Below are 27712 nucleotides of genomic sequence, written 5' to 3'. Positions count from 1 at the left end.
CCAGAGCTGACAAAAAAGGAACAACTCTTTTGCCAGGTGCACTTTGGCAGTGACAAGGTCCATCTTCAAATTGTAGGGACGCCCAGTAAAAAGCGAAATGGAAAATAAACCCCCTGTTAAATGGCAGTAGTTCAAGCTCTTGCCCAGAAGTCTGAGAAGCTGAATTATGCTGCCTTCATAACAAAGCATGAGCAATATTTCCCCACCTGCAAGCCAAGTGTTTAAACAAAGAGTTTTAAACAAATATAACTTTCCGGGGAAGGGGGAAGGACGCCATTTTAGAATACATCAACTTATAAGTTGTGAATAATCATCTGTGGGTGAAACAACCATCCTCAGGAAATCCTAGCAATAGCCCTTTTTCTGCTGCCACAATACAGCTCCCGCAGCTGGGGGAAAGGAACCGCTGTGGCCCAGCCGTCCCCAGGCACACACAGTTTGCTGCCCAGCCACGAGGGACTCGGCTAGGCAAGCAGGTCTCTCTCTGCGAGGGGCTGTGCCAGGCCAGCAGACGTGAACGCAGACATGCCATTCTGCACTGCTATTCATGGAATCGGCCCAGGTAATGGCTAATGTTTCTTTGCTACTCTCCACCAACAGTCACTGCTCTGCAGGTGTCCCGGGCTCAGGTCTGCTGCCCACTGCTCTGCTGGCAGCTCTCAGCAGTGGCACGAAGACCTCCCAAACCTCTACTGCAGACACAGCTCTCAACAACCACTCCTTCCCTCTCCACCTCCCAGCTCTGCAGGCTACAGCACAGCTCATCCATGCTGTATCTGATATATTTTCTACCACACAAATAGTTCTCTCACTTCCATTTTTAGGCTTTGAGTGTTTTTTAACCAAGAATGCCCCCAACTTTTAGGTATCAGACATGCAAATAAGCTGAGTAGCTCAGCCAGCCAGCCCCCCTCGCGCAGCCAGTGACATTCCCAGCAGAGTCCCCGTCCAGCTGGCACTTTCAAGCAGCCCTGGTTCACCAGCAAGAGTCAAAACTCAACTTCTCTCTCACGCACGTTCAGGTTTCCCTTAACGAAGCGCTAATAAGAAGCAAAGGGTATGTAAGGTTCCTTAGCTCCAAGTCTGCCAGGTCAGTGACCAAGCACTACGCTTGTGCACAAGCAACCACATACACATGCTCAAATGCACGTGCAGAGCTTGTTAGAAGGTTTTACACCTGACAGGAACAGCTTCAAAAGCAATAGTGATGTCTATTTGAATTCAAGGAAATTAAGGGATGCAGGAAGCAGTCAGACTACTACGCTGGCAGACCCTGTCATACTAGAGTATCCGTATCCTTTAGTGTTCATGTCTTCTTCCCCCTCGTCTTTCTATGGCTATAGGAAGTTTGCCCCTGCACCCTTGTGCAGGACACCTCCATCTTCATCACCTCCTTTTGGGCACCTCCATCTTCATCACAAGCCCAGCCAGACACCCAGTATCTCTGTGCACGTATGAGTATATGATGTTATTCTGGCAGCACTACTGAGCACTACAGTTTTCAAGACGATTATCAGAGACACATTCCCAGCTGTCATTGGCTACATCTGGATTAATAAATTCAGGAGTGCCACAGAAAGTGAAACTGCTGATGATATTAAATGCTCAGATAGGTCTCAGCGTGCTTTTGGACAACACCAATTTACACTGCCCCAAACAGTTCCTGGGCATTTTAGAGAGTTAATTACCAGCTAATGACCAACCCTAACAGGCAGTTGCACACAACCTCACTTTTTTGAAGGCTCAGAGAGCTTACTGTTACAGAGGTGACCAGACCATGCCAGCTGGATCAGTACCAGAAATAAGTTTGCTAATTTCTTCAGAAGTATAGGTGCAGTATCTGTTGAGCTCTTCCCAGGGGGCTGGGATGTAGCTGACAGTGCTCTGGCTGCCTTTGGCTTCAGCCTCAGATGCTGATGGCTGAGCTTATCCCACCAGTGGAGCCAGACTTCTCTCTAGTTCACAAGGTGGAATCTCCCCTTCGTAAAAGGCTGTGGATATTTATAGATATGAATATTAAAACAGAAATTACCAAAACCCAGAAGTGAAACTGGGTTCAACTCGATTTGACTACTTAAGATGAAGAAACACACAAAAAGAAGCTAAGAAAGTAAAAATGGACTTTTAGAAAGTGACTGATTTTCAGTACTCTGGATTGTGCATGCTGCTTGTGCTGCTCCAAAGCATGTGGCCTAAAACAGGGCGGGCAGCTGGTGGCTTCTTGGTAAAGGTGGTCTCTGTTGCTGCCACCATCAGATATTTAGCAAAATTAGCCTGAGAAAACCTTGTACTGCTCGAATGACTGTTAAAGTAACTCCTTTAGCTTGAGTTGTGGGGGCTTGGGCTTCAACAGCAGACTCTCTGAATGCCCCAACATCAGGGAAACAGGTTTGTATGGATCAGGTGTCATACAATCGTAGGATAGTTTGGGTTGGAAGGGACCTTTAAAGGTCACCTAGTCCAATCCCCCTTCAGTAAGCAGGGACATCTTCAACTACACCAGGTTGCCCAGAGCCCCATCCAACCTGACCTTGAACGCTTCCAGGGATGGGCAACCTGGTCCAGTGTTTCACTACCCTCAGCATAAAAAATGTCTTCCTTATATCTAGTCTAAATCTATCCCTTGTCCTATTGCAACAGGCCTTCCTAAAACATTTGTTCCCATCAGTCCAGATAGATGACATCCGTAGCTCTTCCCTCGTCCACTGATGTAGTCACTCCATCACTGAAGGCCACTAGGTTGGTCAGGCAGGAAGCCCTTGGTGAAGCCATGCTGGCTGTCTCAAATCACCTCCCTGTCCTCAATGTGCCTTAGCAGAGCTCCTAGGAGGGTCTGTTCCATGATCTTCCCAGGCACAGAGGTGAGGCTGACAGGTCCGGAAGTTCCCAGGGTCCTCCTTTCTACCCTTTTTAAAAAGGGGTGCAATGTTTCCCTTTTTCCAGTGACCATGGACTTCACCTGACTGCCATGACTTTTCAAATATCACGGAGAGTGGCTTGGCAACTACGTCAGCCGACTCCCTCAGGATTCTGTATGCATCTTGTCAGGCTCCATAGACTTATGAAGGTGTGGTCCCTTCTACAAGCTGTACGCCTTTTAAACCCTTCTTGCCCTGTTTTCATCTGGCAGGAGATAGGAGGCCTGTGACAGGGTTTTACATCTCTCTTACCTCCCCCAGAGATAATGCACACCTCAACCGCTCTTTCCCTAGGGGAAAGAACCAGTGTTCTTTCCCAGTGAACAGCACTGGCACAAACCTCCAGGGCAGGCGGAAGCCACAGACACACATTCAGCTTAATGCAGTGCAGCCCATTAGCAGCAATAAGTGCCTGTGTGGGAAATCAGGTAATGACTTTGGTTTGCATCAGCTCACAGCTGAGAGGAGCTAAGCAGGCACACGGCTATAGAATAATAGAATTGTTTAGGTTGGAAAAGACCTTTAAGATCATTGAGTCCAACCATTAATCTAACACTGACAAAACCACCACTAAACCATGTCCCTCAGCACCACATCTACAGGTCTTTTAAATACCTCCAGGAATGGTGATTCAACCACTTCCCTGGACAGCCTGTTCCAATGTTTGATCACTGTTATGTGTCGAAATTTTTCCTAATATCCATCCTAAACCCGCCCTCGTGCAACTTGATGCAGTTTCCTCTTGTCCTATCACTTGTTACTTGGAAGAAGAGTCCAACCCCCACCTCTCTACACCCTCCTTTCAGGGAGTTGTAGAGAGCGGTAAGGTCTCCCCTCAGCCTCCTTTTCTCCAGGCTAAACAACTCCAGTTCCCTCAGCTGCTTCTCATAAGACTTGTGCTCCAGACCCCTCACCAGCTTCATTGCCCTTCTCTGGACCTGCTCCAGCACTTCAATGACTGTCTTGTAGTGAGGGGCCCAAAACTGGACACTGCACTCAAGGTGGGGCCTCACCAGTGCTGAGTACAGGGGGACAGTCACTTCTCTAGTCCTGCTGGCCGCACTGTTCCTGATACAGGCTGTTGGCCGCCTTGGCCCCACTGCTGGGTCATATTCAGCTGGCTGTTGACCAACATCCCCAGGTCCTTTTCCACCAGGCAGCTTTCCAGCCACTCTTCCCCAAGCCTGTAGCGCTGAACAGGGTTGTTGCGACCCAAGAGCAGGACCCGGCACTTGGCCTTGTAGAACCTCATACCAGTGGCCTCAGCCCATTGATCCAGCCTCTCCAGATCCCTCTATAGAGCCTTCCTGCCCTGGTGCAGATCAATGCTCCCTCCCAACTTAGTGTCACCTGCAAACTGACTGAGGACGCACTCGATCCCCTTGTCGAGATCATTAATAACAATATTAAACAGAATGGGCCCCAGTACTGAGCCCTGGGGAACACCACTTGTCACCGGCTTACAACTGGACTTAACTCCATTCACCACAACTCTTTGGGCCTGGACATCCAGCCAGTTTTTTACCCAGCAAAGTGCACACTCCAAGCCACGAGCAGCCAGTTTCTCCAGGAGAAGGCTGAGGGAAACGGTGTCAAAGGCTTTACTAAAGTCTAGGTAGACAATATTCACAGCCTTTTCCTTATGAGGAGATCGCGCTGTAACTGTTTAATTATGATTAAACAACTATAACCTGACCGAATTCCACCAAAGCCAGGGCCGACTGCGCTGGAAAAGTCCGCACCCGGAAGGTTTGTGAGCTCAAGGCCCCTCCCCTCCCCTGCCCGCCCCGTCCGTCCCGCGCCGCCGGGCCCGCTCCGCCCGCTCAACATGGCCGCCGCGCTGGGGAGGCTCCTTCGCACCGCGGTGAGTGGGTGACCCTCGCCCGGCCGCCCTCGCGCCCCGGCCCCCCCGCCGCTGACCTTCCCTCTCCCCCCGCAGGTGCCCGCCGCCGCCGCCGCCGGGAGGAGGCTGACGGCCCGGCCCCCGCCCTGCGCCCGCCGCCAGTTCAGCCTCGGTAAGTGCGGGAAGCGCGGCCGGGACACACGCACACCCCTCCCGGGCGCGGCGGCGGGAACGGCCCCTGCGGCGGCGCCCGACAGGAGGAGGCCGAGGTCGGGCCCGTAGCTGCGTTCTCTCCCCCGCAGGCTCCTGGCGGTTGGCACCAGCGGTGACACAGCACGCCCCGTTCTTCAAAGGGACGGCCGTGGTTAACGGAGAGTTCAAGGAGCTGAGCCTGGATGATTTCAAGGGGAAGTATCTGGTCCTCTTCTTCTACCCCCTGGACTTGTGAGTGCTGGCCTCTCCCTTCAGATGGGCCTCCTGCCTTGCTGAAGGTCACAATTTTCCCTTATCCAGGGTAGTCTGGCAAGGCAGACGTGTCTGTTTCTAGAGCCCGAGTGATAAGACCTGAGGGTAAATGGCCATTGTGCACTAGAGCAATGGATCCGGCGTCTGGAGAGCATCTTCCAGCTGCCAGGCCTGCTGCAGGAGGTGGACGTGGCCTTGAGGTGGTTCCTCGAGGTCGTTCCTCTCACAGTCAGATCTCAGGGGTGAGGGCTTTGCCTTGCAGTTCAGGGTCATGTTGGAGACAGCAGGGCCAGCAGAACTGCTGTAGGACGACTCCAGAGCAAAAGGTGGACAGATGGGGCTGAGCCTGTCCAGAAGTCTTCAGGAGCATCCTGGTGTATGTGGGCACGTGGGGGATGATTTACCTGTCAGTCCTTTTATAGTTTGCAAAACCTCTCTGTCTAAGGAGCGTCTCGCAGAGATGGTTTCTCCATCTCTGCAAAACATCTGTCTTGAACTGAGCGTTGAAAACTGGTGTGCCAGCCAGGTGGCTACGGCTGCCACTTTGAGACTGGACGAAGCTAATCTAGAGCAGGAAACATGGTTAAAATTATCAGGCTAAAGAAAACATGCTGCTGCATTAGTGCCTAGAAGTGTTTTCTAAAAAAAGTCTCTCAAAAGATTGCAGAATCATTACAGCCTGTTCTCTCTTCCCACCCAGCACCTTTGTCTGCCCCACAGAAATTGTGGCTTTCAGCAACAAAGCAAATGAATTTCGTGATGTGAACTGTGAAGTGGTGGCAGTTTCCGTGGATTCTCATTTTTGCCATCTGGCCTGGATAAATACGCCACGAAAGGTACGAATTGGGCAGCTGTTTGGGGCTTTCTCTGTTGGTTTGTTTTCTTTTCAGAAGAGATCCTGAGAAGAAGAGTTGAATAAATGATTGTGCAAACACCGATTTCGAGAGACTGCCTAAAACAACATGTGAAGTGATTAACTTCTACATTTGATGATGTAATTCTGACCTCGGTCTTTATTTTCTTGCTCTTTTCCTTAGTAATTTTGGGTTTTTTTCTTTTTTTTTTTCTCTCATGATAGTCTTGTAGGTTACATCATATCCTTACACGATTATCTCAAAAGAGTATTCAGTATACATGTCACTGTCCTAAGCTGCTTGTTACAGCTGATGCTTTGTGTGCACCCTCACAGAAAATGAACAGCAGCTGTTTAGTCCTTATTGTTAACCAGTACAAATCAGTGCTCGCTTCGGAATGGAAGCAGAAGAACGACGAGATTATTGGAGCGCTTGCATTATTAGCTCTAACTTGCTGAAATAGTTCCACTTCTGCAATACAAATGGAGGTCCTGAGCTTTCTTCAGGGAAGGAAAGTGATAAAGATGGTCTTTTACTGGAGAGGAGCCTCTTCCAGATGTATATAAAAATGCCCACTTTTGATCCCATCAAGCACTGGCCTGGTTTGGTTAGTTGTAGAGAATCAGAAGTGTCACAGGAAGGCAGAGAAGCTCCTGGGCCATCGGTCATTACCCGTGTGGTTGGGTGAAGAGCAGCCCGCAGCGGTGCTGGCAGACTGGGTGCCTCCAGGTGCGCAGCTCTGCCCTTGTAACATAGAGGGGAGGGAGGAGGGGAGTTTGCCAGATTTAATACGGCTTGGCTGAACCTGTTGAGAGTACTTAATTTTCTGCATGCTTTGTTTAAAGCTCTAAAACGTGATTATGGACTGACTTCACCGCTTCATGCAGAAGCTGTTCAGTGTATGCCAACCGGGCACTGCTCGGTGCAAAACGCTCTGCGAAGGGTGGAAAGAATTCCATGGTGGTGCTGCTGGGAAACTGACACCCGGAGAAGCTTAAGGCCTTGGTTTCTCTGACACCTGCGTTCAAAACTCTGCATATGAGAACTCCATTGCAGACAGGCATTTGCAGGATCGGGGTCTGAGTGACTGAGATTACACAATGATTCACTGGTGATACCAGGAATAGAAAAGCTAACAAACTCTGGGCTTGTTTCAAGGATAGAGAGTTTATCTCTCTTGCAGTTCCAGTGTGTTGCAAAACTGAAAGAAATTTTGGTTGACTCCCCAAATAGTATTTAAATTGATTTGTGGGAGGAAAAAAAAATAAAAATACATGCACTAGAGAAAGCAGGAGAACTCTGACATCCCTAGCATGGCTGTTAGAAGCCTTCTCTTTTGTCTGTTCATAGTACGCGGGTTTGTTTTCCCTTCCCTCCCCACCATGTTCATCTTCTTTAATTTTGAACACTTAAATCTGCAGTAGAAATTTTTGTATTCAAAGCTCCTGAACAGAGTACAAGGGAAATCTTTCTGAAAATTTAGGACTGTTGTCATAGATAGCCTTTTACCTCCAAAATAAGCTAAAATGCTTGGTGCAAAAGAAGTTTTCATGTTTCAAAAAAACCAGATGTTCCTGACCACTTTAAAAAAAACACCACCAAACCAAACAACTGACACCTCACGCCTCGATGGTTCCTTTCACACAGCACATGGCATGAATGTGTTTTGTTGTTATTATACCTTCAAGAGCACTGAACACAGCAACCCAAGAAGGATAATCCTAAAAAGCATTTTGTAACAAAATGGAATCTTACTCTCTTCTCTAGAGCGGCGGGTTGGGCAAAATGAATATTCCAGTTCTGTCGGACCTCACAAAACAAATCTCCCGTGATTATGGTGTGCTGCTAGAAGGACCTGGCATAGCACTAAGGTACTGCATGATTGCTGATAACTCGGTTATGACACAACCCAGTCTAAAACAATGTGAGCTGTACTGTCCCCTCCTGCAGGGGAAACTGCACAAGGATCAAATGAAGACTGTAAGATACTACTTTTTCTGCAGAACTTCTGGGTCCCACACTAGGAAAAGGGCACGTGGCCATTATAGGTGTTGAGAATGGTTCTAGGCCTCTGAGAATGCATGCAGGGGAATGCCAGCTATTCTGTTAGTGGGAGAACTCCATGTCACTAAGGAAAACAAGGCTAGGCTAGAACAGCATTTTACAATTTTTTACATTTTTTCTACAATTCAGGTCTGTCCCTTTCTTTTTTTCTCCTTTTTTTTTTTTTCCTTCTGAAGGGAGAGGAGACTGCCTTAACTTCTGTGTAAGAACTTTCTAAAGCAGCAGTCCTAGAGGCCACTACAGTTAATCCTATAATTAGAATAAAAAAACTGACATGTCCTTCTCCACCATGGGAATACCTATTAAAAACAAATAGTGGTCGCTGAGATCCATTGGATTGGGTAGGAGTCTTCTGGGGACCTTTGATTCCTGATCTCTTTGGATGAGGAACTTCTGACATTTGTTGACAAATTAAGTTAATTAATATGGTAAGGCTGGGACTTTGGTTTTCACAAATGTTTATATGCAAAAGGATTTAATTTAGTAGCTTAATGAGAAATCAACTCTTCACTCAATACCTTTTAGATTTTCATATCAAAAAGACATGAGGATGCCAGCTATCAAGTTTGAAATATAGGTGGAATTAGAAGTTCTACCTTTGTTATACATCTGTCTCAATTTAATAGTCTTTATGCATACTTTGTAATTTCACAATACCATACCAGTTGGCACTAACAAACAATTTATCAAATACTGTATTGCTACTCCTAACTCTGAGACGTGCATCTAAGAATAACTGCCTTCCTGAAATAGTTCATCCAGTTTCTTGTGTTTGGTCTTGGAACATGATTTGCATTCCCTAAATTCTTGCTTAATTACAGAGGTCTCTTCATCATTGATCCAAATGGGGTCATCAAGCATCTAAGTATCAATGATCTCCCAGTTGGTCGTAGCGTGGAAGAGACCCTCCGCTTGGTGAAAGCATTCCAATACGTGGAAACACATGGAGAGGTTTGCCCAGCAAACTGGACTCCAGACTCCCCTACAGTAAGCGTCTGCTAAATATCACTTTTCTAAATATAGACACTGGCATATTTTTGCGTGTCTGAAGGGCTGAGAACCACTTTAACGTGAGGTGCTTGACTCAGTCTCTGCCTGTTTAAATCATAGAATGGTTTGAGGCTTTTACCGGTTAGACCAATTCACTCTATTTGTATGATACTAACTAAATGTGTGATTTCTGTGAAGAAAGTCACCGATTTTCTTTTAGAAGATACAAATTGCATTTAAAACTCTAAACTTGACTTGCACTCTCCACCAGTTGTCTTCAGATTTTTTACTTTATTGCCCTGCTTGATATTTAGCAGGAAAAATGTGCTATATACTTAAAATTTGCAAGTAGATTCCTGTACATGATTTAGGCTTTCATCTTTCAACCAAGTGCAGAAACAGAAATAACCTGTTGTTTTTATAAAGTGTGCATGGATTTTCCTGGATAAAGTGTCAAATCTGTATTATTTTTTTTAACCTCAGTTATAGCATATAATAACTAAACTTTCTTGTCTTTACAGATCAAACCAAGCCCAGAAGGTTCTAAAGAATATTTTGAGAAAGTGCATACATAAACACTCAAATATACGGACAAAACTCCTAGTTACCATAAATGGAAGACATTAGAAAAGCAGCTGTGATTGTATTAAAAAAAAAATAAATCAAAGTTTTCATTTTCTTATGTTTAAGAAGAAATTAAATGCTCAAATATTTACTCGACTCCCTTGTCTTGCTTTAAAAAGAAGGGTAAAAACTAAGGCTTCCCCCTGCCTTTTTGTAACTTCAGTTTCATGAATTTTAGAATTCTTCCTGAATACAAGTACACAAAATTAAGTTGTTTACCACTGGGTTTTTCCTCTTTCCTTAACTTTCCTTAGCAAGTGTCCCCATGTTTTCTTTTCTCACATGAAAAATTAAATTCTGTAACAAGTTTGAAACGATGGGGACAAGACTGAAAACAGAATTTTGTTATGTGATTTGTTTTTAATGAATGTTGCAGAGGAAGAGATGAATGTAACAAGTAAAAAATTAAAAAAAACAACCCTGTTTTGGTGTGTAAATGCACTAAAACTGGAAGTGAATGTAAATATGTGCCATTTTAATCCTGCATATAGTTAAAGATGCAGTGCAGCTGCACAGAAGCATTAACAAGCATGAAGAACTTGCATTCTGCTTGGGAGATAATAGCAACTTGAAGTAATGTACTTACTGGAGCTTAATGACAGTCTTGTGTCATTTAAAGTATTGCTTATTTGCTTGAACCTGTCTCCAGGAAAAACTTCAATGTGAAACGTTGTACTGCTTGAAAACAATGTAGCATATCTCTAGCCATAATAATAAATCTTAACATTGACTAGCAGCAGGTGTGTTGCTTTGCTTTTCTTTCACTTTTTCCCCCCAAAGAATCTTGTTTCTCTATTTTGAAGAAGTTGTGTAAGTTGCACTGCCTTAGAAACCATCTTTTATACCCTTGTTCCCAGCAAGAAGTTAACAGCTGGCGCTGCCTTTACGTGTGTATGTGGTGAGTTGGCCGTAGACAGTACATAGCGGCTCTGCTGCTGCTGAGGGGCTGAATTAAATAATGCCAAATAGGTTTGTATTTTTCACCTTCTGCCTTTTTGAGCCAGGGAAAGGACTTAAGATAAACAGAAGCATGAGGGAACCACCTTGGCAAAGTGTGTCCTAAACTAGCTTTACCACAGCTATCAACACTGCAATGTAAGGATGAAAAACAGCCTGGTGTTGCATGGTGCCTAGTGATGCTCCAGGTTTCGCTATTTGCAAATCTGTTCTCAGTCGCCGTGTTTTACTTCAGTTTTGTGGAAATCCAGAAGTATCCACGCGCTTTTTCCAATAAATGTGATCTCCTGGACCTACAGCCTGTGAAGTTAAACCCCTGTGCAGCTCAGTAATGCAAAATAACACGCTGGTGGTGTTGGTGGCAGCTGTTTGAACCTGTAAAACCGCACTGATCTGTTACCTGGCTGAATCCAGCCCTTACCTCAGCTATTTTCAGTCAGTGCGGAGGACTGGGGGGGGTTCTCTGCAGCCCTGCTCCTCGTCTCTGCCTCCCCGGGTGGCGCTGGGGGACACTGCTGGAAGGGGAAAAGCCGATCGGACCTTTCCTAATCCCCTCCTCGCTCCGGGGCCTGCCCTGAGGGTGCTCCCGGGCCGCGGAACCCCGCCGCCTCCCTCCCTGCTCCGCGGCGCCTCAGAGCCCGGCCCGCGCCCGAGGGCGGGAAGGCGGCGCGGGCCCCAGGCCCCCACCTCGTAGGAGGGCCGGCCCGGCCCGGATCCCGCGGCGGCGGTGCGGGGCCCGGGCGGAGGGTGCAGCTGCCGGACCGCTCCCCGGCGGCGCTTTTCCGGTGCCGCGGCTCCATGGACGCCAACCTGCGGTTCTGGAGAGCGGAGGGACAGGTGAGGGGCTGAGGGGGGCCGGGGCGGGCTGCTTCCCTCCCTCAGAAATAACGCCTCGTCTCCCTCTAACGTGTCTCCCTCAGTCTTTTTTCCAGAGGTTTCTTCTCTGGGCGGACGTCTTGGATCCCCTGCTGCTCCTGAAATCCTCCGTGAGTACTGGCCTCGTCGTCTGGCTTTTCTATACGTAATTGCATAAAACACAGGTCAGTTCTAGGCACAGCCGTTGCAGCAGCCCTTTGTAGGCCGTGGCTGCTGTGCCAACAGTTGAATTAGCCCGATTAAGAATCGGGAAACCCCACAAAGACAAGAGAGAGAGAAGAAGTGAGCCGCTGGCGAGGCTGTTCTTAAATAACCTACTGCTGAAGGAGTGGAGATGCGGAGCTGTCGCGGAAGACGGGTTTGCTGAACTGCAGCACAGGCACCCACAATCTTTGCAGGCCAGTCTACGTACCCGTCTGTGTGGTGCAGCTTCATCTGAAGGTCATGAAGCTCTTTGATTCTCCTCCAGGTGGCTATATGGAAAGGAATCCCTCCCTAAGAGGGAGCACACATGATTTGTAAGGCCTTTTTATAACAGAAAATGATTATTACAATTTTAACAGTAATTATGAACCCTAAGGGGGAGTCCATCTGACTTGTAAGGCCTTCTTATACCAGAGAATGATGACTACAATTTTAACAATAATTATGAAAAGTGTGATACTAAACACATTGTGGGCCGTAAAGTCTAGCTTCTACATTTCAGGAACTGTTGTGACAACAAACTTCTGTCAAATCCTAGAATCATACCATACCAGGTTGGAAGGGACCGCAAGGATCATCTGGTCCAACCTTATAATAATCTTATTTCCCTCTTTCTATCGTGGCCTCCTTTCAATATTTAAATATTTAGGGTAGGACATCCTAAAGCAGAATGATTATAAAATTATTATTACAGTTCAAAATAAGGTCCTAAACATTTTGGTGCAGGTAATATTGGAATGTGTATCTCGGACACAAAATCACTCACGAAAGCTGCACCGAAATTTCACGCTGGTGTGAAGTGATGAGTTTCTACCAAATTAACAGGGTGTTGGAAGTGTTCTATAAGCAATCAAAACAAACGAAGATGTGTTTTTCTGTTGATCCACCTCTGTGTAGTTTTGTCAGGGGTGACAGAGGAAAACGCACAGTGCATTGTATGAGAGTTGGCTGGTTGCTTAATGTGCTAAAGGAATTTTTGTTTATCAACTTTTTTTTTAAGGGAAAACCCCATTAAAGCAAAAGAACACTGCCAAAATGTGTGTACATGAGGTATTTCCTTGTCATTTACAGAGTTAGTATCTATTCATCTGTCTCTATAGATGTGTATGTATGGTATGAATACGTATCTCTGTATCATGTACAAATAATATAATTTAGTAAATGTACCATACATATATGTAAATACGTATATATATGTGTCTTATATGTGACTGTAGAATATTGAATATTGAAATATTGAGTTATTGAAATCTGTAGAATACTGAATAGAATATTGTAGAATATTGAATATTGAAATCTGAGTTATTGTTTTCTGACTGGTTTGGTTTTTTTCTCAAATACAGGATGAAATAAGAAGAACCAGGTTATTATTACAAAACAGTGGAAAGACGCTAAGTGAGCCCATACAAAATGATCAGGTATTTTGGAGCACAGTTTATTGAAATAAGAGGTGTCTCTTTTCATGGCCGAAATAGTTGCTATTAGTATAAGATCTAGCAGACAAGATACAGAGATTCAAATACAAGGGATAACACAAGAAAAACTCATCATTACAGAGATTTTTCTAATCTGTGAATCTGGTAGGAATTTCTTTGGATGACTACTGATGCCAACTTGCAGTATTATCATCCAGAAGAATGCAAGGTTGTGTATCATATAGCTAAGTTTAAAAAGACACTCTTGGAAACCTACTTATGGAATTGCTGGAAAGTAGTGCTGAGCCCTTGCTTTGTTAGGAGGAGTCTGTCTTTTTATTCACTGTGGGATTGTCTCTTCTCATGTGGCATTTAGTATTTTGTGTGTCCAAGTCTGAAAGGAGAAATAAAAACTTCTATGATTCCAGAAAAGCTTGAGTCTTAACCTAAGTGTTTAGGCATTTAGCCATATTTAAGAATTGTTGTTTTCTGTTTTAAAATGCTTACTAGCTTAGCTTTTTGAAATTAAGTTTCTGTTCTGCCATAATGTATGCTTTGGTATTGTTACACAGCACATGGAATGTAGGCTATATTCAACAAGGAGTAAATGGAGAGAAATTTTAGGGAAAAATTATTAAAGGGATGTGTGTATATATATATATATATGGCATTCCTCGTAAAAGTAAGCTATTGGGAAAAGAAGATATAATAAATGAATATTTTACCCACTGTCTTCTGAAACTTGATTACTAACCTAATTGTCAAATTGTTTAGACAAAACGAGCCTTCCTGCTAAGCCTGGTAAGTTTACAAAATATTTAGAAATATTTTTTTTTTCTTTCTTATTCAAGTATGGCAAAAGTGGTCTAATTTGACTTTTTTCTTTGAAGTCCAGTGTACATCCTGATACAGACAAGATAATTCCCGTTTTGTTTAGGCCTCCAGGTAAGTTCCCTTTAAGAGAAGTTTTGTGTATGTGACTGAAGCATCAAAGGGGAATAGCTTATAGTAAATAGCCACTGTGATAGTACAGCGATACTCTTCTCCTTACAGAAAAACAAGTAGACTCTTACTTCTGTTAGTTGCATTGTCACATCTGTTGAAGATTTACTTATTCCTATGGTCCTCTTGAGGAATTTTTCCCACAGTTCATCTGCTGAGCTAGGTGGAAACAGTCTGACCAGTTTCTGTTTTTTGTAACTACAGAATGAGTTCCCAAATCTCTCCACATGTGAAACAGTCTACTGTAAACTAAGTTCTCACTTGGTGGATGTGGCTACTGTTTGAGTTTACTTGTGGTGGCAGATAAAGTCTGCTTGGGATGATGTTTAGGGAGCCAAGACACCACGGGCTGTTAATCAGATATAACCATACTTAGGCTATTTGCTGATTACCTCGTATAACCACTCACAGCTGTGACAGCCTTTGTTGACACCTATCTCTTTTTTAACAGAGGGAGGAGAAGCAATTTCTGTTCAAAACTCAGTTATATAGTTTCTGAGTAGCCACGTTGAGTGGAGTTCACAAGGGCTCCTTTTGGCTATAAGCTGTGGCTGGGTATTCTGGCTTCTTGAACAAGAAATGAGAGACAAAGGTTAGATTCTAAGTCCATGGTGATGGTGGGTTTTTTGTCAGCTAATGTTTTATTTAGAGATGAAACTAGAAGGGGGAAGTTAGGGGAATTTTCTGCTCAAAATCTGGACTCAGAAGTTATTTTTACTGAAATGAAGTTTTCTTTCTTTTTAGCCTTCCTGCCCATATGTCTTCCATTGGTAAGTAATGATGAAAGATGCTAGTGTACCACAGGGCTCACACTTTTCCAAAGCCAGGAGTTGAAGGGAGGGAATAGAAGGTTTTGGGCTTCTTAGTTGTATTTTCAGCACAAGCTTTTTAAAAGACGTCTATTTTATGGGAACTGCTGAGTAATCTAGACATTAAGCCCTTAGGGAATCTCACTGGAAGTCCAAACCTATTTGCTGCCTTCCTACAGCAGTATTCAAAGAGATTGTTCGTGTGTGAAGGTCAGCTCTCTGATGCAAGGTGAAACTTGCTAAGCAAAAGACCTGGTTTTGGTCTGGTTTACCCCAAAAAAATGGAACTGCAGTAGGAATCTGACCCAGAATATGATTTTTTTTTTCTTATGTAGATCGTGCATTTACAAGTAAGAAATGGTGTTGTCAAGAAATTAGAAAACATATAAAAATAAACTCTTGTTACAGTGCTCAAAATAGCACCGTTTTGTTTCATAAAATTTGTGGCTGTAATTATATGCACGCTTATTCATTTAGCTGTATTTGCCTTTGGTTTTGACATAAGAGTAAACATACTGATGTATGTCATTCCATACAGAGATTACAGCATGAATTTACATGGCACTACTAGAATGTGTAATGGAAGTCTTAATGGCTGTTAAACTCATTAAGAACAGTAATAGAATTAACAGAAATATTTCTTTTTGGTATTTACAGCTTAATGCTTTTTCATAGATGTGGTTAGATTCAGCGCTGTCAATAAAGGTAGTGGATCCACTAACGTTAAATGAATTATTGATCCTTATCTGAAGCTTTGAGCATTCCCTGCCCTCCTTTTATTCAATATTCGCCTTATCTTGATTGACTCTCTTCTTTGAGAGTGTTCCACACTTGGTGGGCCAGACCTTAAGAAAGGCTGTGATTTATTAAAACTGAAGTTCTTATTCACTGTGTGACTTGGGAAGTAAGTCCTAGAATCTTTGATCAGGCAGATTTAGTATTTATATCCCCACTAGCCAAAACAATCTCACCCTTTCTCATTAACTACTTTAATTACATTTTTATTACGTTAGTTATTTTATTTGTATCTATTTAAGCTTCACAGGTACAAATGCATTTTTTATTTTGGGTAAGAAAGCATCTTGCCCAAATATTCTTGCACACAGTGTTTCAATCGCTGTGTCTCTGTGTTTTATATTGGATAGAAAAAGTGAGTATGTCACATCTGTGGCAAGAAAGTATGTTCGCCTAGAATCAAGGCAAGTGGCTTCGGGTGCTGACGAGCCTTTGACGCTGCTGCAAGTAGTAACATAGCAGTTCTCTTCATGCTCACCAAAAACTTCTAGACTCATCAAACCTAATTTTCTTGTGGGGTTATTTCTCTTAGGTTATTGCTTCATCTCTTCAGCTCCAGGCAAAGCAAACTTTTTTTTCTCAGGTAATTACCTCTCCCTTTCTACGTTTACAAGTCTTCTAGTCTCAATCCCAAATTCATTTTTGCTTATAATCTCTCCTTTCTGCAGTTCGTGTTTCACGCATATACCACAGGATTCACCCTATTCAATGGAAATGGTACTGTTAAGGTTGAAGTACGTGTCAATTTTTATTTTTTAAATCATCTGCGTTGTACAAGACCATTTTGAACATAATTTATGAGTGTTTTACAAATGCACTTATGGAGTATGTTTCTTCTGTCCTTCTTAGGAGTACCCACTTCAACAACAGCAGATCTTCTACGGCTTGGGAGCCATTTCCTATGCAGCATGTATTGGTGTATGTATTTGCTCAATGACTGCTTTCCTAATAAGCTCTCCTGAGAAGGACTAGGTGCTGAGATAATCACAGTGCCAGATTCCTTCAGAATTGTGCTTTAATACTGTACTCTGCTGTCTTACCCCAAAACTGTTAAGAATAAGAATTTTCCTGACCATCTGTCAGCCAATACCTTGCTTGGCTTCCTCTGATACTTCCTTTTCTGTCCTTTTCTTTATTATTCTGCAAACTTAGAAAATGGGTGGTGAGAGGAAATGCCCAGGGTTTACAAACACAGAATAACTCACTGGGTTTCTATGGTTGATTTTTTGATGCGGTGCTGTGGAAGAGATCTGTCTAGCTCTAAAAAAGTAGTGAAATCTGCAGGCACCTGTACTGGATAGAGTTAGCTCAGATCCCAGAAGCAGCATAGCGATGAAAATATTGCACTGAATGCAGGTTAATTAGCCTTCCAGGAGGGCTCGTTAGCTGAGGGCTACCTAGCTAGCTCTGTGCTGTGCTGGAATAAGAATTTGTGGCTTCCAGAGTTTGCGGTATCAGAATGAGCTCTGGTATCCTCATGACATTTATTGGGAATGTAGATGCCCCTATAACGCATTTCCTCACTATCCACACTAAACAGTGACTTTTACAAGCCTTCTGGCAGAAAATTATGGCTGTTCCTGCTTCTATTAGATGGACTTTCACCTCTGCCCGCTAAGCAAAACAGTTGGGCCAGCAGTGCTCAGGACTTTCAGAGGTCTGAGGAGGCAGCTATGGCCATGGGTGACCGTGGGCATTCTTCCCCTTTGACCTAAGGGAGACTCTGAGCGCTAGCTGGTGTCCTGGCCATTTATTCCTAAATGAAACTTCCTGCAAGTGTATTATGGGAACATAGAAACTGCAGAGAATCAGGAACAAATGCACAAGTGCGCCAGGTGTCCTGTTTGGGGGAGAGAGCAGCGTGTGTCACAAGGCAGTTGGACAGATGTCCAAGGAATATTAGTCAGAGGTAATTGTTTTCCTTTTTCTCTCTTTGCATTCATACTGCTATTGTCCTATACATAATAATGTTTAATGCTTTTTTTTAATCATAATATTTAGTATTCTTGTCTAAGAGAGTGATTACAAATACCTTCAGTGACTAGAGAACATAGGTTTTTTTTGGAATGTTAAACCAAGGCATTGTTTATTTTTATAGATGGTAACTATGTACTAAGTCACAGATTTATTTTCCTAAACTGTTGCACGTGCTGAAATACTGCACATTTTTTTAATAGAAGGTGCCTGTTTCCTCCCAATGCCTTAGGCTCTTCCTCTTCTCTTCATGAATCGATACACTTTGAAGAGTTCAGTGACACAACTGGTTGTCAAAAAACTTCTACCTGCTCCTCTTCTTGGTGAGTGTAAAGAAACTGTCCGTCATGCAGCTGGTCAGAGGGCCTTTTGCTGCCCCCATCTGACTAGAATTTTCTTGGGCTTGCACAGATGTGGTCTGGCTGTTTCCAAGTCTTCCTCTCTGACTGCCTTTGCTGGGTACTGTCCTTTCTGTGTGAGAGTTAACGCTCCCTGATCAGTGTAGCTGACCTTTATTTGATGCTTGCTGGTTTTTAGTTTTATTGCCTTCTAGCCTTTGTATGCGTGACATACAACTGTTTCTCCAAAGATACCCAGGCATGCAGCTGGCATTTTTCTTCGGCTTGGACATTTTACCTGAAAGGATCAGGAGGGCAGTAGCACTCGAACTGGCACTACCTGGTGTGGCACATACATGACACCAGAGTGCGACACAGCTCTAGGTGTGCGCTGGCGTAGTTCCTTACTCAGGTTGGGGCTGCTGCTGGCTACCTTGCTGGCTACCTAACTGCTGACAGTGTAGAAAGTGGGAGTTGTTACAACAGAATATTATTAACCTTGCAAGGTAACGGGACTCAGTTTATTACTGAAACAAATCTACTGACACGGTGAAGTTGCACCAGGACAAATTTAACTATTTGATGTCATTAACTGTTTCTCTAGTGCCATCAAAGACATTTTTGGCCTTTCCTAGGGGGAAACGGGTAAAATTAAAACAAATGTCATCTCCTTTGTTCCAAGTTATGCGAGATGGCTACCCCAGTCTTTCTGAGGATTTATCTAAGAGCTTTCTGGCTTGTTTCCCTTGGAGCAGGTGTTAAAATGTGCTTCCATTTTCTTAAACTTAGAGAGAAACCTGAGGGTAATTGATTAGTATTAGTCCAGCATTTGAAAAGTGCCATCTGTTACGCTGATGTCTTTATTGAACAGCCCTGCCAAAAATAAATAAAGAGAAATCTACTATTTCAAGCAAGGTCAGTTTGCCAGACTATGCCCTGTTATGCCTAGACTTTGGTCTAGAACAGAGAAGAGAGAAAAGCAGCTAGATGACTAACTCCTGCTTGATACGGCCTTTATAAGTGCCAGTGGTTTATGCTTGTGCTTTCAGTCACTGGCTGCAGGATGGATGTTTTCAGGTATGTTGTAAAGCTGGATTTGGAGGAGACTGAAACATTCTTGTCTAGGATCCAGCTGAAGCACAGCCACTTGTGGCAGACACCAGCTGTGCAGAGAAGTGCCATAATGGCACGTATTAGAGCTGGTGTCCCCCTTTCAAATCAGGGATGCAGCCTTTACTTCAAGTCTGTTCCCTTCAGGGTCTTCTTTTCTGTGCTGGATTTTGCACTGACCAGTAAAAAAACCTACTCACAACACAAACCCCTCCCCTTTCTCTTAAGAACAAGGTACTCTTGGTTTGAGTTGGATGGCAGTGATTGAAAGCTCTGAGTCCATAATGATAAAGCACCTTTTAGGATTGAGCCTTTAAAATCTTGCTCAAGCTTCTGAAAACAAAAATTAAGATCCCAAGCAGATTTTTCTGGGGCAGTCTTTTCTTAAGCTACCGGGTTATTCACTTGTGAACTGTTGAACCGGAAATGCAAAATGCACATAGTTACGAATGTTACTATTGAGATAGTCCTTTCGGATCTTTTAAAGCAAAATCCTCTTTAATTCTGCAGGTTTGATGAGTGCATTCACTGTGGCGGTGGTGAGAAGCCCAGAATTTGAGAATGGAATTGAAGTGATGGACAGGAATGGCAAAGTTGTAGGAGTGTCACAGAAGGCTGGTGAGAAGGTAGGCGAGGGGTTGGAGGCCTCTCTTGATTTGCCTTTCATTCCCTGCTAAGAGCTGAATGTGATGCTGGGAGTAGATAGAGTTGGATATATCGAAATGAGGAATCAGAGATCAGGTGCTGGATCTTTGGGTAGGCTTGAACTACGTCTCTGGAAGCAGGTTCCATAACCCTTGTGTCCTCAAGGGTTGGCAGCCTCCCCAGACCAGTATACCGAGTGCCAGAGGTGAGCCACAGAGACTCAGGCATTTCTGCTTTCCTGGTCACCTCAGAAGACAAGACTCTTGGACCTTCTTCGGATGGGACACCTCAGAGAAAAGCCCTGTATTGTACATGTCACATGCACCTTCTATAGTGGGAATATTATTTAAAGGCTGTGCCTCCCAAAGGGTAATGCCCTGATCTACGGTGTGCTAGCGCATTTTATCCTTGGGCTCCAGTTGCTGACCAAGCTGTCTCTGTATTTGCTCCTTGCCTTGCTCATCTATCTCCTCGGTAGCGCCTGGCACAGGAACTAGAGCAAGGAGTCATATTTTATGTGCTATCAGTGATCCTCCCTTTCTGTGCTGCTGTCCAGAGGGGAGGAAACAGCTAGATAAGCATAAGGATTTGTGAGCAGCTGGAGAGAGAACTTCAAATTCGACACAGGATAGTTAAGATGCCCAGAAGGCTTAATGATTTGGAAGTAGTTCAGGACAGCTTAAAAAAAGCCAGCCTCAGCAGAATTATTACCATGGTAGGAAAACTCAATATGGCATCAGGAGTTTCACCTCCCTTTTAAAGTATTTCTTGGTCACAAGTGGAATATTTGCTACTTGTAGGAGTTTAGTTTCCACTTAAAAAAGATTTCCTCTAACAAATACTTTTATCTTTCATTTACCTGTTACTTGAAACTCCAGAGTATTAGACAAACTGCTCACAGACGCATGCGGTATTTGAAGCTGCACAGAGCACTGCTTTAACAACACTTACTTTTCTCTCTCCCTGGAGGCCGTTAAAGAAACAGCATTGTCGAGAGCAGTCTTGTTTGGGACAACGTTCTTCCTGCCAGCTCTGCTTACATACTTTGTGGAAAGGTAGGAGGTACTGCAAAAGGGCTGGGGGCGCCTGGTCAGTGCGTATTCTTGTTTTCAGCCTGGCTGTTACCACTGGCAATTTTTTCTTGGATTTGTGGTATTACTTGCCTTGTTAAAGTGATTATCTGGGAAGTTTCTGTTCAGCTACTGTGATTCATTTAGATAAGTAAATGAATCCGGTTATGTCCACATCCATGCTTTGAGGGTTTGCAGGAGGCTGTGTAAAACTATGAGGGTTTCCCCTCTGCTCCCATGCAGGAAACATGTTTTTGCTCTCCTGACAGGCTGTTTTCCAGCACCTGTGTTCCCCAGTGTCTGGTGTCAAGGTCATTCACAGCATTTAGCTTAGATTTGTTATTTCTGAAGAGATAATATGGTACTTCATCTTGCAACTAAAACTGGATCTCAACTTCCAAATAGCTTTCCATATCTTGCAAAACATTTTGTTGCTTTTGCAACATTTAGAGACCTTGTATCATAAGAATAATTCATTGTATGCTTTATAGAGAATTCTTACCCTGCCCTGAGCTTTTGTCTTGTAAATAATACAGGTAATTTGGTATTGCCTAAATCAATTCCCTATCCCACTTTGTTAGCTTAAGGGATTCCTGTTACTAGAATACATACAAGCAGATGTAAGATAAAATTTAATAAATACATTGAGTAATAAGTTTTGCCCACGGGGAAGTAGGACTGACAAGAGGAAGTAAATCTGAAAGGAAAGAGGGTAACGCAAGAAAAATCTTAGTCAAAGGCCTGAGACGCTTTAAAGCACTAATGCCCCTTCTCTTGTTATTTTGATCTTGCTGCTTATTTTCTTGATCTTGTATTGACAGCCTGGAAAATGCTGCAGCTAAATACAAAACAAAGGGAAAGAACAGGAAATGAGGAGTAAGAACATAGGAAATAAAGTAATGAAGCATCTTTAGCATTTGTAAGCTAAGGTTATTACTAATTTCAGTGCAATTCCAACCACTAAAATAGTAGCTAATGCTCTTTGTCTTGCTGACTGATTATTTTTTGAGCCAAAACTGACATACTTACTTTTCCATGTCTTGAACAGAGCAAAATTTGCAAAAACTCCACGTGCTTTGGCTTCAGTGAGAATGCTTATGATTACATCAGTACTGGCAGGGATGCTACCAGTCTCACTTAGCATGTTCCCGCAGTGTGGGGAGGTAAGTCCTTTCATAGGAATTGATTTAGGATTATTTTTATATTAAATAGTCATTCTGTAACTATGGCCAGCAGTCTTAAGGCCATGTAGAATAAATCAATAGGATTAATCTTGTTGTGCAGAGGCTTACAGGACTTGCTAGGTCTAAGTTCCAGTGTGTGTTATTTATATTTATGCTTTTCAGTGTAGATGTATCAGATTTTCACAGCAGTCTGAAGCAAGCAAGGTCAGGAGAGCTGATAAAAACAAAGATAAAGGCTTTTCCAGCACTGTTTTCAGTCCTGCTGGAGAAAGGAAGGATGTAGATGGAAATTTTTTCTTTCGTGCAAAGTCAGTGTGAGCTCATCAGAGAGGTAAACCAACTCACATGCGACATCTCTTCACCCTGCCTTACTGCACGGTGAAGCGTACTCTTCCCTGGGAACGTACACCTTCCTGGCAGGTTTTAAATGGAGGATGTAGCCCTTGAACCTTGGGCTTTGGAGAAGGGAGCCTGGGGCTCCTTTCTGCATTTATTTCCTCTCCCTTATCAGTATTGTGTGAATATTCTTGAAAATCACAGACTGGGCTCTCCCAATTTTCAGAGGCTTCTTTTATTTGCCCAAACTTTCTGGCATTGTAATATCTCTTTTTTAGATTTCTTTACCCTTGATGCCGTAAGAGATTAACTGAACATAAATGAAGGGACTTGTGAGAAATTATGTTCTGAGAGTATGGCTGGTTAGTCCCCTTTAAGCTTTCTAATTGCTCAGCCCACAGCAGAAGTTCTCCTGGGTGGGTCACCCAAATATATTTACAGTTGGACTCCATGATCTTAAAGGTCTCTTCCAACCTAAATGATTCTATAGGGAATGGAGATAATGTCACTAATGCTCTGCTTAGATCTCTGGAGTACCTCTAATTTTAAATTAAATGTGTTTCTTCTCCTTTGTGTGTGCATGTTGAAAATGTCAAAGGGAAAAAAAAAAGGCCCAAACCAAAAAAAATCCCTCAAACCCCCAAATAAACAAAGAAGCCCAAATCCCATAGTCTTGCTTCTGAATACAGTATTTCAATTTGTGCAAAGTTCAATGCAGTAAAGAGAACTTAACATACTTACCAGGATATGGTGATGTTGATTCCCTTTTTCTATATGTTGCAGATAAAGCGAACAGACCTCGAACCCGAAATTCTGTCATCTACAGAAGAAACAGAGTTATTCTACAATAGGGGAATTTAGAGATTGGCTTTTATATATAAATGTGTGCTCTGATTGAATTCTGAATGTATCAACAAATTAAATTGGCGTATGTGACTGAATCATGAGTTTACAGTGGCGTATGTACCAGATTTGGTGTGGTCTGGAAAAGAGGTGGACTTTGCAAAATGATTTTGCAAGCCCTGGCCCGCAGGCAGGTATGTGCCCATAACTTAATGCTGTCAGTGACATTTGTACCAGAAAGCGCTGTAACACAGGTTTTGTCACAAACTGTGTTCTGTATGCTTCCTCGTGTGATTGATTTCTTAATTAAAAGACTATTGAATACAAAAGTTTGTTCTGCTGTTGCTGCAGCTTTTGACATGCTGCTTTCCAGGAACACAGCTGGCAGAGGCATTAACATCAGTAGTCCTCTGGGTGAAGTCAAGCTGGTTCTTCTCAGAATACTTACTTTGTATGTTTCATAGTATTTAGTAACACACATTTCAAGGACGAGACACAAGTGAAGTAGCCATTAAAGTGATACTAGACAAAGCAACCCTGACAGCAATATAATATTGGTTAAATTTAGTTGTTTTAAGTTCAGGAACCGGGTGTCAAACTTGGCTACAAACCAACTCCTGGCTTTCTTGACATCCTTGGAAGAGTTGTGAGGCCTGATGCCTTTTGAGCTTTAGAACTTGGGGTTTTTTTAACACCGAAGCCACTGGGAGATCCTGTGGCTTTCTGACCTTGTGGTGGACAACGAGGAATTCCCACTTTTGCAGGCTGACGGTGTTTATCCAAACAAAAAAGCTGTCTTCTGAGATGTGGCATAAGGGTTAGCCTGCTGATCAGTGCGGTGATAAGTTTTGTTGATCATAGGAAGTTATTCAGGGGACCAGGGCTGTCTGTGAAGAGCTGCAGAAGGAGCTTACGGTACCAGATGTAAATTCAGGTGAAATACCAAACAGATAAGCGAGCAGTAATGAGCTTGGCAGAGGGGACAGTCCAGCTTCATGGCTGGGCTCTGAGCTGACAGTTAACACTAGGAGTGGATTTAGGGTAGTGGCAGAAGCTCAACATGCAGTTGAACTTTGAAGTTCTTACCAAGTGGCATTATGGATACCAAACAAATGATGTGAATTTAAGAGGAGAACAGGCATTTCCATCACAGGGAATGCATCGAAGGATACCAAACTCATGGAAACTACACCAACAAAAAAAGTTCAGCAGTTCCATACTACTGGAAGGGGTAAATAGTTTATCTGCCTGCTCTCACTCTCATGTCTGCCTTTTCACAGCCACTGGGATACGACATTTAGCTGAATAGATCTTTGGTCTGGCCCAGTACAGGTGCTTTCATATGGCTTGCTGACCTGCCACACAATCAAGATCAGACCTTCCCCTGGGGGGACAAGGTAGCAAGAAGCTCCACAAGTGTGGTAGGAGACCCTGTGGTTACGATAACTCTAGGCAGGGGTCATGGGAGAGATGGCTCTAAGGTCACTGAAGATGTTATGTGAGGCGCTGCTAAGGCTGCGTGTGACAAGGATAAATATGCACTAAATAATGTAATAATCACTTCCACAGAAGTAATTTTACAAGTACAGCCTCTGAAGACTGCCATAATTTAAATTCCTCAGAGTGCAATACCCAGGTCGCTGCTCTCCTGTTGCTAGAGAATGAGATCTCACAGTGTGAGGGAACCAAAGGGTTCCCAGTTCTACTCCATCCCTGCAAGAAGACAGCAGCGTAGAGCAAACTAAGGAAAAATAGCTGGCCTGGTCTTTTGCAGGAAGACAGTTCCTGCTGTGCTTTTGGCACTGAACAAAAGCAGGAAATAGGGGGTTGAGTTTAGTTTCTTGTTTGAGTTCTGCCTTTTTTAAGCCTTCCCCTAACAACTTGCTGCAGGGAAGGGTCAGACGAGGAGAGAGGACAGGGGAGTAGCGGCCCATCCGAAAGATCTGTACCTCGAGGGGAGCACGCTGTAAGGCTGTCCAGGAAGACAGCATGGATACTGTCTGTAAGCTGACAAACTTAAGAGTGGCAAAGAGTTTGCACCACTCCAGTGGAGGACTGGTGTGAATTTCTAAAGGTAAAGGATCATTTACACTTCTGAACTCAACAGGGGTCACTTGGCCTTGCCTTTGTGAGTCATGTTCTTAACTACATAGTAAAATCCTATCAGGGTCAACAACATAAAAGCTGGGACAGACCAAAGGTCGGCCTAGCCAAATGTCATCTCCAACGGCAGCCAAAAGGAGGCACAAGAAGAAAAGATCACATCAGGCTCAGCTCTCCTGAGCTGGGAGGACCAGTAGGGAGAAGGAAGCTTTTTTCTCCTTGGGTACCACAGGATTGGGTGGAAGAGGCTCACAGTCTCAGCCTGCCTCTCTCAAGGAGGTGTTTGTCTCTTTCCAAACCTTTAGTAGCACAGCTAACATTCCACGGTTAAATTCTCTAAACCCCTGTTTCTCTATTAATCCTATTTCAATAACAGACCAAAGGCAACTCAGATGGGGTCTAATTCCACTCTCAATAAACATTAATTGGCAGTACAATGAAGACCCACCCCTCTCCCCACTCCTTTTTAAACATAATTTAAGAATGGCTAAAGTAAATGCCAGTTAGGTGAACCACAGTGGAAACAAAGAGGAGGAAAAAAAAAAACACAACAAAAATTGAAGATAACACATTCACAAACTTTGAATTGTCATGGTAACTAGACAAGCTATAAATTCTCTGGCACCACACTTGGATGTTTTAAGCAAATTGATGTCATTACAACTCTGTGAGTAAGGCGTATGGAATAGGGCCGATAATAGTCTCTGTTACTACAGCTGCCCATTATCAAACTCTAACACCTTCTTACTGAATACTCAAGTTGAAATTTGCCGTATTAAACACAGCCCCCTCAGGGTTATTAAATACCTCTTTCCTTTCCCCCATTCTCAGCAAGGTTTCCATTGCTCTAACCAGAATTTTCCAGAAGAGGAGGGCAGGCACCTGCCATATAAATTGTCATCCTGGGTGATTCAGCTGCTTCCCGAATCAGGGCAGGAAAAATACGTTGCTAAAAAGGCCTCGGCATCCTTGGTCTTGAAATAAAGTTGTTATGAGACTAGAACTAGAACTGCCAGGACCAGACCCCTGGTACTCCAGAGGGATAAGTGAGGGGAACAAGACTGGGACAAGCAGAAAAGCATCGTGTTTGAAGGACTTGAGCGGACATTCCGCACCTACAGGAAAACCTTCCCCTTCATAACTCGGAATAGATTAACAACATACCAGCCCAAGGCAGGTCTGTCTCTTGCCTTTAGCACCGGCCATGAGTAGTGGAACCAGTTTAAGGTGTGGTAAACTACAATAGATGGAAGCTTTCGGCTTCGAGGAAAATGTAAGTCTCAGTACAGCACAATTCAGTAGCAGTTCTCCGCCTACCCAGCTTGTCATCTTGAAATTTAAGAATATGCAATGAGGCTTCCATGTCCCTTTCATGTAGCTAAAAAAAAATAAATAAAAAATTAAATGAATCGGCCACTCCCATGTTAGGGAATGGTGAGATCAAAGCATTTCCCCAGCTGGAGCTGGTGTCCCTGTGTTCCCCCTGGCCTGTAACACAGCCACGCTTGTTCCCCGCAGGCCACAGGGGTGGAGAAGGAAGGATGCAGGCAGGGAGGGAGCCCTGCACTGCGGCTCCTGCGCCGTCAGACACCCAGTGCTGGGCCATGTGCACATGCTCAGGAAGGAGCTGTTGCCTGGTATTTGGAGTCTCCACACAAGTCTCACATCATTTGGCAGCTACGAGGAATGACCTCACCTGACCAAAGATGCCTCTGGCTAGACTCCAGCCAGAGCTGCCCGGGGAAGGGCATAAGGCAGCACGAGGCAGCTGCGAACTTCCTTTTTATCTAGAAATTTAGCTGATTCAAATGACATCTCACATCACACTATTCACAAATCCGCATTAGCCCTTTCCGTAGCCAGGGAACTGAAGCAGTCGGTGGCTGAAGTCAGAAGCAGCCTGTAGTTTTACAATGGATGCTGTCAAATGTCCCACGTCAGTTTTTTCCAGGTTACACAGCTTGTGTTGCTCTCACTCGGAACACTCCCCCCTGACTCTCCTGTGGAGGAAACAAGGCAAGCCAGCTTCTACCAGGGACTAAAACCCCAGGGACGACAGCATTAAAAACAGAGTTAGCCTTAAGGGACTAGTCTAATTTACTCAGCAGAATCACAACTGAAGGGATTGACTGTTCATCCCGCTCCCCTTTGCTCTGTTCCCTACCTACCTTCCAGTATCTGCAAAGGTAGCGCAGATGCGCTACAGCTACCACCACACTAACCGGTTCACCTGGGCACTGAGCAAGGCGGAGTGCTCAGGGAACGCCTGGTGCCTCAACTGAGCAAGGAGCAG

At 43.9% G+C, this 27712-nt stretch overlaps 2 protein-coding genes and 1 long non-coding RNA gene across 3 annotated transcripts; 2 read left to right on the top strand and 1 right to left on the bottom strand.

The window, feature by feature from the left end:
* Positions 1-4699: 4699 nt before the first annotated feature.
* Positions 4700-9854, top strand: PRDX3 (peroxiredoxin 3). Its single transcript, XM_074593149.1, has 7 exons — positions 4700-4782; positions 4858-4933; positions 5064-5205; positions 5927-6062; positions 7848-7951; positions 8966-9131; positions 9656-9854. Exons 1-7 carry the CDS (start codon positions 4747-4749, stop codon positions 9707-9709), a joined length of 714 nt encoding a protein of 237 aa, XP_074449250.1. The 5' UTR covers positions 4700-4746; the 3' UTR covers positions 9710-9854.
* Positions 9855-11273: 1419 nt separating this feature from the next.
* On the top strand, positions 11274-23414 carry SFXN4 (sideroflexin 4). Its single transcript, XM_074593150.1, has 14 exons — positions 11274-11552; positions 11636-11701; positions 13139-13213; positions 13985-14011; positions 14101-14155; positions 14957-14982; positions 16349-16399; positions 16485-16550; positions 16666-16734; positions 18023-18113; positions 19749-19864; positions 20853-20938; positions 22002-22116; positions 23257-23414. The coding sequence occupies exons 1-14, from the start codon at positions 11514-11516 to the stop codon at positions 23332-23334; spliced, it is 960 nt and encodes a 319-aa protein (XP_074449251.1). The 5' UTR covers positions 11274-11513; the 3' UTR covers positions 23335-23414.
* LOC141745424 (uncharacterized) lies at positions 21573-23355 on the bottom strand. Its single transcript, XR_012587747.1, has 2 exons — positions 23215-23355; positions 21573-21791 (listed from the first exon to the last, which is right to left on the bottom strand). It is a non-coding gene; the product is annotated as an uncharacterized LOC141745424 (long non-coding RNA).
* Positions 23415-27712: the final 4298 nt, after the last annotated feature.

This window comes from Larus michahellis, chromosome 6 (assembly GCF_964199755.1).
Source record: "Larus michahellis chromosome 6, bLarMic1.1, whole genome shotgun sequence".
Taxonomy (NCBI): Eukaryota; Metazoa; Chordata; class Aves; order Charadriiformes; family Laridae; genus Larus; species Larus michahellis.
The sequence above is the reverse complement of the archived record's forward strand: the minus strand, read 5'-3'. Positions and strand labels throughout refer to the sequence as shown.

What these genes read in the sequence shown, in the direction of transcription:
- PRDX3 (XM_074593149.1), top strand. Translation starts at nt 4,747, where the DNA reads ATGGCCGCCGCGCTGGGGAGGCTCCTTCGCACCGCG. An exon ending in TTCTTCTACCCCCTGGACTT is followed by an intron (nt 5,206 to 5,926) that starts GTGAGTGCTGGC and finishes CTTCCCACCCAG; the next exon opens with CACCTTTGTCTGCCCCACAG. An exon ending in GGACCTGGCATAGCACTAAG is followed by an intron (nt 7,952 to 8,965) that starts GTACTGCATGAT and finishes GCTTAATTACAG; the next exon opens with AGGTCTCTTCATCATTGATC.
- SFXN4 (XM_074593150.1), top strand. Translation starts at nt 11,514, where the DNA reads ATGGACGCCAACCTGCGGTTCTGGAGAGCGGAGGGACAG. An exon ending in GAGCCTTCCTGCTAAGCCTG is followed by an intron (nt 14,012 to 14,100) that starts GTAAGTTTACAA and finishes TTTTCTTTGAAG; the next exon opens with TCCAGTGTACATCCTGATAC. An exon ending in CACAGAAGGCTGGTGAGAAG is followed by an intron (nt 19,865 to 20,852) that starts GTAGGCGAGGGG and finishes CTCTCCCTGGAG; the next exon opens with GCCGTTAAAGAAACAGCATT.